We start from the raw sequence: 16,041 nt of genomic DNA on the forward strand, positions 1-16,041 counted from the left end.
ATAAAAATCAGCAACTCCATGATTTATATGATCATTTATGAATCTAATGACATCCCTATCAGTTTTCAACGGCCTAAGACCATCACTCAACTCCCAACCTGGACTGACATAAAACAACTTATACTCACCTTCCACACCAACCTCTCTCACTAGTTTGTCCAAATCTTTGAGGTTTGTCTCATCTATGTCTAACTCACCACCAAATTCATATACTTCACCCTTCTTGTAAGCTATAATAGGGTCAGAAATGAAATAACCTTTGTGGTGAAACCTTATCTTCAATGAATGGTCCTCAACAACCTTACAAAGATTGATTAAATATCATTTAATATTTAATTCATAGTGTATTACAACTGTATGAATACTGTATTTTTATACCGTATTTATTCTGTATGAATACTGTATTTTCATATGATATTTATACCCATACTCCTTTCATAGCAATGTAAACCAAAAAAGCAGTATAAAATTATCATTTTCCAGTTTTCAACTGTGCATAATTAAATACAGTATTCAATACTTCCAACAACCCTTTTTTTATTCAGAAATAATGTAACATGAGCTTTGCTTTATAGTTAAACAGATATATGAAACAAAAAAAAATGCTTACTTTGAAGCATCCATGTCGGGAATCTGTCCAGAGAACACGTTTTCTTGAGTTGATAGAACTTCCATATTCGAATCTTTCGTCTTCTCTGAACCTTTAGTCGCCATCGCATCGTTCTTCTTATTCTTTGTTCGTGTACTTCCCGTCACATCTTTATTCTTCACCATAGAACCCGTACTCGCCGCCGCCTTTCCATCTTCTTTCCACTTCATTTTCACAACAAACAGAGATGAACAATCACCTGGAATTCGATTTGTGAAGGATATTTGATTTCGAAAACGATTTTCGAAGGAGATTATGGATGAAGAACTGATTTGGAAACTTAAGGGTTTGTGGTTTAACCCTAGAATCTGAAAATGATGAAAGAAGCTCGCACGTGCCAACACTTTATATATATATATATATATATATATATATATATATATATATATATATATATATATAGGGCATATCAAGTGAGAGGACTTTTAAAATGAGAGGGTGAGAGGATTAAATCTTGTCCATTAGATTAATATCAACTGTCAGGATTAAAGTAGTCATAAATATTGCAAGTGCACGAGATCACTTAAATCCAACTATCTTCTTCCCTCTCCTATTCTCTGCCTGTTTCCGTTAAATACAGATGTAAAAATAAAAACAGCATTTGTATTTTGGTGAATCCATGGTGAGTTAAAGATATTATATATTAATCCAATTATTTTCCAGGAAATTGGCGCAGAACTCCAACAACAATCATCCATGGCTGCTACTTACAAAGAAATATATGTTCTATATTTAAAAAGAAAGATGAAACACATAATCATCTATTAATTTTCTGAATCGCTCAATTCTCAGATCCGGTTACCTGAAGCCAAAACGTCGGCAACCTTCAATGGTTGCCGGAAACAATAGCATCAAAATTCGTCACGCATATAGCTGATTACGTAAATACGACGTTGTCGCGACTTCAACGAAACGAATCACTAACTATATTTGAGTTTTGGAAGCAAAGGAAGGATTCAAAAGGTGAGGAATTGGAAAAGTTTAGAAAAGAAATGAAACGCGTAGAGGAAGGAAGTGCTAAAATAATTCTGATGTAGTTGTGAAAACCAGAGATCATGGTAAAAATTGATCCAAGGGTTATGATTTAATCCTCTCACCCTCTCATTTTAAAATTCCTCTTACTTGATATGTCCTATATATATTATTCAAGTATTACACAAGTGGCTTTTTGAATAAAAATAAATGGGAAAATACACATGTGGCATGACACCTCCGCGTTGATCCGGTCAAAATTGACCAAAAGATATCTTTTGCAAAGGGGCTAAAACATAGGGGTTTAAATTTTCATTTTTTAATAGGGGGCCAAAATCGTACTGTCGCGTCATTTTTCGGAGGTCAAGGCTATTTGATTAGCTTTTGACTCACTAATTATTTCACGACTGAACATTTAATTTTTTAAGAAAAAAGGGGAAAAAAAAGTTCAAACCACCCCATATTGAAAAGATTTAGGGTTCGGGGGTTAGTTACATAAAGGGAAGGTGTTAGCACCCTTTATGTCTGTAGTACTCTACGGGAACCTCTTGATTTTATTTAATTTAATGTGCTATAACTTGCTTGCTTATTTTGAAAAGAAGGAATTAAAGTGGAAAAAAATAAAGACCTAAATATCTACATTTTTATTGTTTGGAAGGACATGGTCCTCTGCATACGTACCCGTGAGGGATCAAAACCTCGTAGTTCGGGGTAGAAATTGACGTTTGATTTGTTGAATGTTTTTTATTAGTTTTGAAAAAGGTTTTAAATTGAAAAGGCCAAGTGGCAAATAAGATTAGGTTTGTATTTTTTAAAAGAAAATGGACTCAAGGTATGATTAAATTGATTGAAAGTTTGATTAAGAAAAATAAAATAAAAAAAAGGATCACTTGATTTTGGAATCAAGGTTTATTATGAAAATATTTTTGTGATTTTTGATTATTTGCATGTTTTTGTTGTTTTTGGAATTTTAAATGAAAATTAAACTAACGGAGTAATAAAAATAAAAACGCGTGGATTTTTGTAGTGACGTTGGATCACCACAAAATCCCTAATCTAATTTTTTTTTGCATTTTTGGATATATATAAGGCGGTAAAGAAATAAAAGGACACACACACCCACACACTTTTCTCATTTATATTTACATTGGATCTAAATACATTCTAATTGCTGAAAAATAAATAATAATAATTAAAATGCTAAATAGAAATAAAATAAAATGCAAAAATGCTAAAAAGAAATAAAATGCAAGAAAATAAAAGAAATGGACAATCGAAGGGACAAAAATTACCGAAGCGACAAAATTCCGAAGGGACTTTTTCCGAAGGGACAAAAAAAAGGGGAGAAGAAAAGAATAGCTCGTTAACACAAGCTAAAGAGGGAGAAGAGAGAAAAGTTCTTTGACAACTCAAGAGAACTTTTGGTGTGTGAAATTGTGTGGAATGAGGGCTCTATTTATAGTTGAAGAGGTTGATGAAAAATGGAAAATTGGTTTAATGGAAATGATGAACAATTATGGTGAATTTTGAAAAAGGAATGTTAAAGTTGACTTGAATTTTTTTTAGACCTTGTACATTTTATTTTTGGACCTATTGACACTTTGTTTTTTTTTTACACTAATTAATTGAAAAGAAATAAAATAAAAATAAAATAAATCTAATACGAAATAAAATAAAAAGAAATTAAACTAAATTATGTAAAGAAAAATAAAATTAAAAGATGGAAAATAAAAATTATTAAATATAAAAATAGTAACTAATCTTAAAATTAAAATTAATAAAAGATGGAAAGAAAATAAAAAGAGAAAAGAGGGCCCGACTCGGAATAAAAAATGAGGTATTTTAAAATATCTCCCTGCCGAAATTTTTTTTTCACTGAAAAATCAGTGATCGATCAGAGTCAAGTGACATGTGTCAGTGAGGCCTTAGGTCAAAAATTGGGGTATGACACGTACCATTGTGAAAGTTAGGGGGTTAAAACTGCAGTTTAGCCAAAATAAAAAGGATAAATCTACGAACAAACTCACAACATTCATGTTAGTAGCAAGTGCAAAAGTATTATTCACATAAGTCTTTGGAACATCCATCTCTCCGGATCTGGAACGTGGACGACGCAAAAAGTCATTGATTGGATTTGCACTAGATCGAAACTAATCTGACAATCTGAACCGAACAAATACCTGAACGAAAAGAACGCCGCACAAAGACGACCAACCCAACCAATGTCGCACTAAAAACTTTTTTTTTTTCTCTTAATTACTTGACAATTTTTTTATCAGTTCAACCCTCTTCAACAATGTTTCTAAAAGAAAAATCATATATGTCGTCATTAAGTTGTTGCCAGTGTTTCAACTTCGATCAGAATTTAAGAATTTACAACTTCATCCACAGTGGATATGGTGATAATTTAGATCAACGTATTTTGATACACCACTGCACCTATATCTCATATTTCATACATATATGTCAACAACTTTGTGTTTGCATTTTGCATGAGATCTGATCTAAGGGAAGGATTGATAAAATTACAGTGTCGTTCACTAATATTTGTTGGAGATATTTGTCCTCTATTCACCCTGAATCTCTTCGTATGACATATAAGCTGGATAAATGATTTAGTGCCTTAGTCAAGGTTTGTGACATTGTTCTTGTCCGTACAACTTTTAAGGACAATATTGTCGGTGCATTATTGCAGAATTAAGCGTGCAGGTCAATTGTAAAAAGGAAAAGTGATTTCAACTAAATGTTAAAACATGACGCAGAACTTTTAAAAAGAACCATTGAGCAGACTGAGGGACTTACAAAAGGAAAAAAGTAAGAAAAAAATAATAACAATCTATAAAAAGAAAAGTGAAGATTCAATTTTGGTTCCTTATAATTATCTTACGGTCCAATTTAATAAAAAAATAACATCAAATTAGTTATTGTCTTATTGACATTTTCAAATTAATCTCTCCCTTATAATGCTATAATGAGTTGGAAACTAATTTGTCCTCCACGTAAAATTGTTAGGACTAACTTGGATATTATTTCGACTATTACTTTTCCCACCCTATTGTCTTCTTGCGCGCCTTGCAAAATTTCCATAAATACTCATAGTTTGGATTACATAATTCGGGTCAGATTGTTAGTGTTTTTGGAATATATAATCCGAACCAATACGATATGAATATTTTGTATCTTTCTTTGATGTCAATGGTCTCTATTGACCGTTATATGACCCCCGCATGAGCTGCAATACAATTGCAGAGGTCGTATGAGCGGTCAACAATGACCATGACACCACTAACACTCCTAAAATCTACCTAAAAAGCTAATTTTTTTTTTTTTAAAGAAAATGTAAGAAAGGAGGGTGAAGAAGAATGAAGGAAAATGTTGAAGATTCAAGCCTTTTTATAGCCTAAAACAAGTCATAGGTAATTTGGAAGTCAAGGAAAACTTGTTTTTCATTCAAAACCGTCCAAAAAAACGTATTAAAACTCCACTAACCGGCATAACCTTTGGTGAAACGTCACAGGCCAAAATATTACTGAGGGTTTCCGGATTTTATAATCCGGAATGCATGAAGCTATTCCGGATTTTAAAGTCTGAACTGCTTCAGACCCTTTTGTTTGGATCGTTTTCGTTGCAAATGCCTTGGAAGAAAAAAAATAGAACAAAGGTACATAACATAAATTGAAGCAACATGAGACAAATAAACAATTAAAAAAAACCATAATAACATAAATGATGAATCTTTTGGGAAAGTGTTTTCAAGAGGATTTCTTTGAGTTAGATCTTGTTGTCTTGCCAAATGACATATTCATCTGGCAGACAGCAAGATCTAACTTATAACAACCTCTTGATATTTTTGAGTTATCTGTGTATCAAGGAGGCATCAAAGAGTATCTATATATTTTTGACAGCATGCTGATGATCTTCATCATGCTGTTATATAGAGAACTATATATTTAAAACAACATGAGAAAGATCCTCAGCATAATGACAAAAATTTGAATGGTCTCTTTGGTGTGCTTGTTTGTATTTTTGACAGCATGCAGAAGATCTTCATCACGCCGTCAAATAGAGAGCTAACTCATATATTTGCGACAACATGAGGAAGATCCTCAACTTAATGACAAAAATTTGCATGGTTTTCTTTGTTGTGTTTGTGTGTTTTAATGGTGTTGAAGCTGAAAACCGGAGAGAATGTATTTATAGAGGTCCTTGGATGTCGTGGACCACATAAACTCTTGGTGCAATGTGGTCCATACAAAAGAATCCTATGCTGAGGTATTCTGGATTTCGTTTTCTGGAACACACATACGCCCTAGGCAAATCCGGATTTCGTAATCCGAAAATCATATCTTTGGTTATTTTATCGAATAAATGAACATATTTGACGTAAATTAAAACATAATGAAAGTTTAAATAATATATATATATATATATATATATATATATATATATATATATATTATTCAAAACATAATGCAACACCTTAATTCAACAACACATAACCAACACTCAATTAAAACAACATAAAACACGCGATTAAGTAAAACATAACATACTATCACAGATCATCTAAACTAACTTCTTCCTCCTCTGGTCCCTCCATCAGAGCCCGGATCTCTTCGTAGTTCCTGGTCCGATGCAAACTTTTCAGAATTTTTTCAGCAGATCTAACCAACGAAGCGTCCAACTTGATCGGTCCTCTTGTGCTGACCAAAGACAGAGAACATGGTTCGCACGTCGTCGTCGTTCTTGAGTTTCATCCGGCTGAAGCGAAGAGATCCGGTTTGAGTCGGACAACGGGCATCGATATTCAACTCCGATCACCCTCCTCGTGTCTTTGTGGTTGAGTTGACGGTTGATTTGATCCAGCTCATCCTTCAGCTCGGAGAGGGTGACATCGTCTCGAATCCTAAACAGATGGGATGGTGTTCCACCGTTGTAGTAGATGATAGATTTTTGGCAAGTGTACCAAATACTATCGAAGTAGTAAAAATATCGTTCCCACAAGGACTGGTTTTAATCTCAATAATTCAATTACGTTGTAAATTAGGATGTATAAAGGTTCTTTTAATTTTCCACTAGGCAGATGATTGGTTTGCATAAGCAATGACAGAAAATAAAGATTGGTTTTAAGAATAAGAGAGAGATGAGTTTGGGTCGTTCGAATCATCTATGTTCCCCTAATTGGTATACTGCATCTATTCTTGTGAATGAGTCCCTAGTTTTACGATAGTTAACAAAATAGTCCTAATCAATCCCTTGAGTTAGGACCCTCTTCTAGGGTTACAGCCCCTAATTCCTTAGGTGGTCTAATAACCGTTGAAGGTTTAAGCACGTTAACCTAATATCACTAATAAAGGATTATCCATTCATAGACTAACCATGTTTATTAGAACAATTCAATTAGATCTAAGTCGAAAGCTATGGTCAGTAGTCATTCGTTCTCACTAAATCATGTTTATATTTGATCAGGATATAAAAAGCATTAAGAACAATTGAATTGAATAAAAACTATATTGTCATTCACAAATAATAGAGTTTCACAGCAACATAAGTCAATTAGGGTTACAAAGAATCATCTCAGACCTAACCTCTAATGGATTTAACTACTCATAATGGTGTTTACAAATAACATAATCATTAGAGGAATCAATACATACATGACCTGGTAAAAGAGTGAAAAAATCGCCCTTCTTGTCGTCTTGTAGTCTCAAAATCGCACTTTGCTCTCTCAAAATCGTCACCCTTGTCTTTGGAATAGACTTCAGCTTAAATAGGCACAGAATTCCGCCTAAAATCGTGCCACGTTTTAAGTAAATCGTGGCATGATTCTCCTTGAATTGCAAATATCTGAATTAGGGTTTCCTCAAATCGTGTCACGATTATGCCATCGTGCCACGATTTCTTCAATGTCGAAGCATGATTTTGGTCTTCTAAAATCGTGTCACGTTTTCTTTTTTGTATTTTCTTCAGTTTTTCTGCTCTTTTTGCTACATAAGTTGCCTTGTGAACTCCACTTTGTGATCAAAATACATATAAAAATTACGCAATGACGAGATGTCATCAGTAGACTGCCGCTAGCTTGGTGTTCGGATCAAAGCTAGGGAATTCCATGTTTTTTTGTCTGATGTAGTTTACTTGTAATGAAAACAGGGCCCCCTATTTATAGAGGTATGTGGGCGTTGTGGACCACAAAAAATTGTCGGTGCAATGTGAGACACACAAAAGAATCCAATGCTGAATAAATCTGGATTCTAAAATCCAAACCAACCCTCACCATACTCAAAGTCTCAAGTTTCCCTTGGTTCGCCCCAACATCGTATGTTTCCGGAATATATATTCCGGATTATACATTTCGGATTACACCAGAAGCTTTTGGCTGGTGGTCTGCACCACAAAGAAAACGTTTTTCAAACGTTTTGGACGGTGGTCAAGTTGAAAAGCGTGTTTCTACACGTTTTTTGACCGGAATTGATGGCTTCCCCACGTTTTTTTAATCCCCCTCCGCTATAAATATGGTTCATTTCCTCAAACATTTGCACACCTTCTTCTTTCTCCTCTACAACGATGTGTTTCCGTCGTTGGCCTTTCATAGAAAGAGGCCTATTTGGAAATCCATCAGGGGTCATATGATCGGTCAATAGGGAAGGGGTCAGTCTGGGTGTGAGGTTGGTTTGCCTAGGTGTCATGTTGACCATCATGATCTCTTCTTCCCTAGAGGCCCCTGTGCCCCCTATGTCTCCCCACCAACACCAAAGCTACTTGTATGTCCTATCAGACAACATTGGTTTCTTCTTTCCCGCCATCTTCTTTCCTCCCCCCCTCTTTCCTCTCCACCGGTGGCTGGAGCCACCGATATTGCTTATGTAATAAGTTAAGAGTAGAAATAGATTTAGCATCTTATGTAATAAGCTTAAAAAGCTTGAAAATTATTGTAATGTATTGTTCATATATTAATAAAATGAGTTGTTTTTATGTTTGTGTCTTTTTATCTCTGCTTTTTATTTTATTTGCATTTTATTTTACGAATTTTGAAGATTAAAATTGTAAAAGTTCTGGTAAAATATTATTCCGGATTTTCAAATCCGAAAACATCTGCAAAATTCTAACAATGCAATCCAGAAAACGAAATCCGAACCAGGGGTAAAATTGAAAAAAAAAATAGAACGCGTGAGGAAAGGCATAGGGTGGGAAAAGTAATAGTCTATTATTTCTTGTTAGAAACTAAATTAGGTCATGCAAAAATTAGGATGAATCAAATTAAACCTTTATTCTGAAAAGAAACTGAGTTACCAAAACCAGTAGCTGAAGAAGAAATCATGAGGAAACGAGAACTCTCTTGCTAGATTCACGGCAGTTTGGTCTTGTGCGGTTTAAAAGCACTTGTCGTACACTAAACCTTGAGGAGTCAGAAATCAATAATAAAAGTGAAATTGTTGGGCAACATAGATCTCTCATCTCTGGCTCCATACAGTCCAAACTAGCAAGCAACCAATGATCCAACAAGGAAAACAATTCCAAAAGAAATGTTTAGAAGAAAAAAAATCCAATTTAATGATGTTAACTTATGGAATAAGACTTTAATAGAGAAACGACATGGGATAAAGTAAAGTCACATGATTAGCTTCTTTGTCCCTCAAAAAAAAATAAAAATGATTAGCTTCTTTGTTAGAATCGAATAAAGAAACTATCAAAACACAAATAGAAAGTGCATAATCTTTGATAACAAAGTTAGGTCAATTTTACATACTCCGACTTCATAATGGATGCATTTAATTTCTATAATACAATCGGTGAAAGATTAAGATCGATTTACAAATATCTTGTATATAAATATATTACGGTTCAGAAAAACTTGTCCACTTATTAGTACACCTATGAATCATACTCATCATCATTATCATCATCTTATTTTATTAGGGTATCAAATACCAGATTAAAACAAGATATGATAAATTATCCTATTTTATCCGTCTTATCATTTGCCACCATACGGCCTAAAGGGTTGGGGGGAAATAAAAAACTATGTGATTAAAAGTAATCTCATTCTTAAACTAGAAAAATATTCAAATTTACTGTTTAACTGAAGTTGCTGATGCAGTCACAACATGATATTAATATTTACCAAGAAAAATTGTCTGTCCCGCATTCCCTAATGTGCCGCTTGAAAATATGCTTTTTAGAAGTTTGCCCGATTGATTAATAAATGAAACTATGAAAGTAAAGCAAAGTACTAGGATTTCTGTTTTCCATTGCAACTGCAAAACCTTGGGTAGGATAGGTCCAAATAATGAAAAACCATGTTCTTTATTTGTACTAGACTTTCCTTAAATGCACCTTTTTACAACCACTTTGCCACCATAGACCGCACAATAAAATTAACAGAGATTGTGATATCTACTGCTTTTGTTTTGTTTGTGAGTCTCTAAAATATATAATATTGGATGTTCGGTAGTGTGTGTGTATATATATATATATATATATATATATATATATATAAGTGGGATGGTGCCTGTTTGAAGAGTAAGTACATTGCACAAGTAACATGTACTAGGTATATTCTTTGTCAAGTTATAAGAAATGAGAATAGCTAGGAAATGCTCATATTGTGGAAACTTTGGTCACAATTCAAGGACTTGCAATAACAGTCTCAAAGAGCAATTTCATCTTTATTCTTCTTCACCTTCATATTTGCCAACAAAAAGGAGTATCAGAAAGAACTACCTGCCATCATCGCGGACCTCTTTGTCAATAGCCTCCTCCTGGCCTACCCTGTTTGGTTCAAATGAAAATTCAGATAGTTGCGTAAGAAACTGGCACACATCAACAATTAGACCCAGTAAAAAAGGTTATAATTATACTATTGTCTCATGTTCAAAATCCGGCCAAGTGAATACTCCAGCTAATGAGAAAATTAAGCATGGACATTTCAACTAATTATGATTTAACATTTGATATACTCTAGAACTGTGAATTGTTGCTTGGAAAAGAAATTAACATAATGTACATTTTTTTTGTGATCAGGTATGCCGTGGACCGAGGAGGAGCACATGATATTTCTTAGAGGACTTGAGAAGCTTGGGAAGGGTAACTGGAGAGGTATATCTAGAGATTTTGTAACAACAAAAACACCAACCCAGGTGGCTAGTCATGCACAAAAACATTTTCTCCGTCAGTCTCAGAATAGTTTGGTCAATAGAAGAAAACACCATCTTAGCCTCCATAATGTTAAGTAAATTAAAATATCTCTGCATATAAAAATAGTTACATGCACAGACCTTACTTTAAACTTGTTTAATTTTCACTATCTTATTCTATATTTAATTTGGCAGGTGGGATGTGAAAAACCAGGAATAAATTTGACTCCAAATGATATCAGCTGCATAAGCCAACTAAGTGGAAGTAGAAATTTTCTTTCTCAGTTGCTTTCTCATCCTCAACATTCAATGCTGAAATGGCCCAACTCTTCAACATCAACGAATTGTACTCCTCATAGTGCAGCACCTGATTTAGAACTCAAACTTGCAACTCCCATGCCATTAGAGCCAACATCCCCTTAAGCTAACCAGTAGTGCATGTGACTACTGATTTGGAACAGTTGTGCTAATTTATGTAGCATTGAATTTCATGAAATAAAATAGAGAATGGAAAGTATACCATATTTTAAAATAAAGAATATAATGGAATGATTTGAGGTCTTGACATTTGCAAGTTATAGAATGGAATGATTGTTTTTTTTCCAATCTATACAAACCAATATAATTCATTTATTATAAATACTCTCTTGGTCCCAAATTGTAAGCGAAATGAGTCAAACAATATTGATATATTTGATTTGAAATTTTAAACCCGATATGTACTAGTACCTTGTGATTGTTTGACTCTTCAAAAAACAAACTTCACTATCCTTACCTTTGAATGAATTTGAATATTGAAAAACAAACAAATAAATAACAGACAGAAGTAACCATAATCCAACTATATATAATATTCAACTGTATTAGGATAAGATTGGAATTACGAATAAGGTTGTTTTGAGTGTAAATAAATACCAGTAAGTTAATCATCCCATAGATCATTGGAGTAACTTATAATTAGTAGCAGAGCCAGCATTTTAACTTAAATAATCCATAAATGCCACAGAGGCTTTGACCCATTGCTCGGTGCAAAAATAATAGGAACAACTTCTTTCTACCCTTGCATCAGCAATAAGAAGCTGCAGATTTTGCAAAACTCGAATTATCTCGTTCAAGGAAGAATATGCAAACTTTCATGGAGTAGTAGCTAGTAGGAGAAAGCTTAATCCTTTGGTGTGTATAAATGTGAATGGAGTTAGGGTGGAAGGAGTAGAAGGTACTTGAGAGCTTACCTTTTAAATCTCTTTATGATGGTGATGTAAAGTCTTTATTGTGTCTTTGGTAATTGAGAAGGAAGTTAAGCATGCAATTTGGGATTAAGATAGTTTCAAGTGCTTCATGGGGTAAATTTTAGTTAGATTTCTAAAAGAATTTTGGGATGATCTTAAAGATGATTTATATGTTTCTTGAATGAATTTCATGCTAATGGGAGAAAGGTTAAAGGGTCTAATTGCATGATCATTGTTTTAGTTCATAAGGTAGATAATCCCCAACGATTATCCGACTTTAGGCCTATTTCTCTTGTGGGGTGCATGTGTAAACTCTCGTCAAGGTTTTGGCAAGCAAGCAGGCTGAAGAAGGTCATTACGTCGGTGATAATTTGGAGAACAGTACCATGTTGGTTAAAGGGAAATAGATTCTTGATGGTGTTATCAGAGCAAACAAAGTGGTTGATGAGACTATCATTTTTAAGGTTGATTTCAGAAAAGTTTACGACTCAGTTGATTTGAATTATTTGAAAGGTGTCATAACTAAAATGAATTTTCAAGATAGAGAAGATGGAGAATGAAATGTGTAAGAATAGTAAGAATGACGATTTCAGTTAATGGAAGCTCAACTAATGAATTTAGATTGATCGTCGTCTTTTTTTTTTATTTGCAGTCGAAAAAGATATTTGACTTTTGGATCGGTCAATGTTGGTTTATTTTCTAGATTTCAGTTTGATGATAACTAACGAATCTCTATTTAATATTGTCAAAAAAAAACGAATCTCTATTTAAGGTGACTTATTTGCAATTTGCAAAAGATACCTTAATAACAAGAAATAAGCGTTGGGCTAATATTTGTGTCATCAAAGCTATTTTGCTTGGGTTTCAATAGATGTCGGACTTGAAAATTAATTTCCACAAAACATAACGTGTGCGGATTAATGCAACTAAGTTCTTGTAGTAGTAATCCTCGTTGGATCAGTTTCTTAAACAATGTCTATAATACTTGTTAGCATTATCCATAAAATTTCTACCAATAAAATTTTTAACCAATACTTTTAGAACACAAACTCTTTAACTAAAATAAAATGACACGAGAACACCATATGCAAAACTGCAGGACATGTGTATAATTTTCTTGTTAGGATTATGAACGGTGAGACTGTCCGGTAGGCATATCCGAACAAAAAACTGACATAGACAAGAGCAAGTCATAAATGGTTCATTTATGAAACTTAGGATTTTGGTGGGATTGCGTTCCTCCATTAAATAGAACTCACCTACACCAAATGAATACAGTCCTCGCCGTTTAATAACATGAGATCTGGAGTGGTGGGAATTGGAAACTAGACATCTTGATAAGTTTGATAACAAGTGCTGTAAAAATAATTTTAAAACTTTGTATTTATTAAAATGAGAAATTGATATTTCACATCAAAATTTTGATTCCAATTAGAATGCTTTTTTTTGTGTGTGATTAAATTGTTAACACATGTAAATTATAAAAAATAAAATAAAAAAAAGAGAGAGATAGAGATAAACGTATACACTATTATATATTTTATTTGCTCACATTTATCAGTAAATATTCTTTTTTCAAATTCAATAAATAAATTATGTATTTTTTTTGAAAGAAAATAAATTATGTATCTTGACTATATTATAAATTATATACACACATTTCACCAAAAAAAATAAAATCAAATATGCAATCAATATAATTCATGATCATTTTAATTGTAATTTTACCACTTTAGCTATTGAATGAATGACGTGTCCCTACATATTACAATGAATTAACACTATCAATTGAGTTAAACTCACGGTGACGGAAGAAACGACCTTTACAAGACATGTTCTTTAATCCTGGGAGTTGGTATCCGTGCTTGCCGAAATAATTCTCTTCATTGAGAACCCTCTTAATTTTTCACGGATGGAACAGGTCCAATCGGTCAAAGGACAAGATCACCAGCCTCAAAAAATATATTAAAAAATACATGGTAAAAATGTCTGATATTCTACTAAACTTTGTTTTGAAAGTGTTTTAGGGCACTTGTTAACTAAATTCATATAGAATTTTTTTTTTTATTAGTAATAAAAAATTGTATATTCAGAGAATAAAAAAGTTGGAATTTTAGTAAATAGTTTGTTATTTTACTTTTGTATTTTGCTAACTAGTACCCTCATTCATGACATTAGTTAAAAAAAATAATAATACTATTTACGTTGAAATATCATTTTTTACACTTTTAAAATTTTAACTATCAAATTTCAAGATACTCATACTATTCTATTTGTTTTTCTTAACTAATGTATAAAAGACACTAGTTAACATCATCATTTACTTTACTACTTTACGCCAATTAGCATGACTTTATAATAAAGAAATATTGATGTTTTGTTGAACGGTGAAAATTAAATTGATGTTTTGTTGAATAGTGAAAATTAAAAATGAAGAAAAATCAAATAAAAAGAAAGCACAGAGTTTTTTTTTAATATTTTCCCATACATGGGAAGTCATGTTCCAAATAAGGTTTTTTTTACATTACCCTCTCTTGTTTAGGAGGTATTTACCCTTTTAAGATATCAACCAATCAAAATATAATATACAAATGTAACATTAAATGTCAGATAAATGAGTCAATTTTGCAATAAAAAAAAAAATCAATTTTAATAAGGTAACTTTTAATTTTTATTTAATTATATTTATGTATACAATCTTAATTAATTTACACTATAGGGCTTGTAACAGTTAAAATTTCACATCAAATTCAACCCATCATGGTTGTGTTTGTTAACACGAATAAACTAGCTTATAGCTTGTTGGACTAGCTTATAAGCTTGTTTTGATACAATAAGATGTGTTTGGTAAAAAGCTTTTTCCACTAGCTTATAGCGTTTTTTGAGAAGCTATTTCAAGTAGCTTTTGAGCTTATAGATGGTAATTTTTTATATTTTCTTCCAATTTTAACCCTATTAATTTAATTTAGTTATTTTTTAATAAAACAATATATTCATGGCTTAAAAAATAACGGCCAAGTTCATAGCTTATTTTCTAATAAAACAACTGCCACGTTTTCTCCTTTGAAAAAAATTGTCATGCTTTATTTTTTATTGAGGAAAGCTTTATATATGTGTGTTTGTGTGTGTATATATCTTAAAAGAAATGTTTTATATTTAACTATAATTAGTCTATGGTACGTTGTAAAATTTTATATATTCTTGCTTACATTTTTTTCCACCTTCCTCTTATTTTTGGGATTCATGAAAGTAGAGATCAATGAGCTTTTTCCCTCTTTTGTACAAAAAAAAAAAAAAAAACTGAGATCAAAATTGTCGGTGAAATTTTATCGGAGCTAAAACCAAAAGTTTGAATATTTATAGGGATCCAAAACATAGTTAACCATAAATTAAAATATTAAAAAATAAATACATTAGAAAACATGTCTATATATATATATATATATATATATATATATATATATATATATATATATATATATATATAAACATGTCATTTTATGTTATTTTATACTTATCAGCCACTTCAACAGCTAATTTTACCAAACACTTCAATTTTAATAAATCAGTTTTTCAGCTACAAGCTATCAGTTATAAGACATCAATTATAAGCTAACTTTTCAGCTTTCAACTAGCTTATAACTTATTTTTATCAAACACACCCCATACACGTTCATAAATTTTGTTCAATTCCAAACCCTAGAACACACATAACGTGCAATTTCTTCTTCATTCTTTTTTCCATCTTGATTGTTCAATTCTCTCGTTCCAGAATTGCCGCCGTTTCCAATTATTGTGAGATTCGCTGCCAACCTTTTGATTCCAGACATTGAGAAAATCGGTGTTGTTTCCATAATCGTGACTTGATTTGATTTTTCATTTTCGTTTCTTTCTCACTACTATCGTGACTTGATTGCAATCGTTTCACACTTATAATGTGATAGTGGTGACTTTCAACCTTGGCATAAATTCCAATGATGCTTCCATTTTTATTTGGGTTTTGAGTTTGATTGAGTTGTTTGAGATTATATAAAATTGTATTTTATCACAATATTTT

The 16,041-nt window shown here is 32.3% G+C and overlaps 1 protein-coding gene across 2 annotated transcripts; it reads left to right on the forward strand.

Moving 5' to 3' along the window:
* The first annotated feature begins 10,096 nt into the window (after window positions 1–10,096).
* LOC11430636 (probable transcription factor At5g61620) lies at window positions 10,097–11,677 on the forward strand. 2 transcript variants are annotated; one of them, XM_003603097.4, is made up of 3 exons: window positions 10,097–10,466; window positions 10,643–10,845; window positions 10,951–11,677. In XM_003603097.4, exons 1-3 carry the CDS (start codon window positions 10,199–10,201, stop codon window positions 11,176–11,178), a joined length of 699 nt encoding a protein of 232 aa, XP_003603145.1. In that variant the 5' UTR covers window positions 10,097–10,198; the 3' UTR covers window positions 11,179–11,677. The 2 variants fall into 2 exon arrangements, with proteins under 2 accessions (XP_003603145.1, XP_024634370.1); XM_024778602.2 differs by having other exon boundaries at window positions 10,643–10,717; window positions 10,951–11,314.
* Window positions 11,678–16,041: the final 4,364 nt, after the last annotated feature.

The sequence above is a fragment of the Medicago truncatula genome, chromosome 3 (assembly GCF_003473485.1).
Source record: "Medicago truncatula cultivar Jemalong A17 chromosome 3, MtrunA17r5.0-ANR, whole genome shotgun sequence".
Lineage (NCBI taxonomy): Eukaryota > Viridiplantae > Streptophyta > Magnoliopsida > Fabales > Fabaceae > Medicago > Medicago truncatula.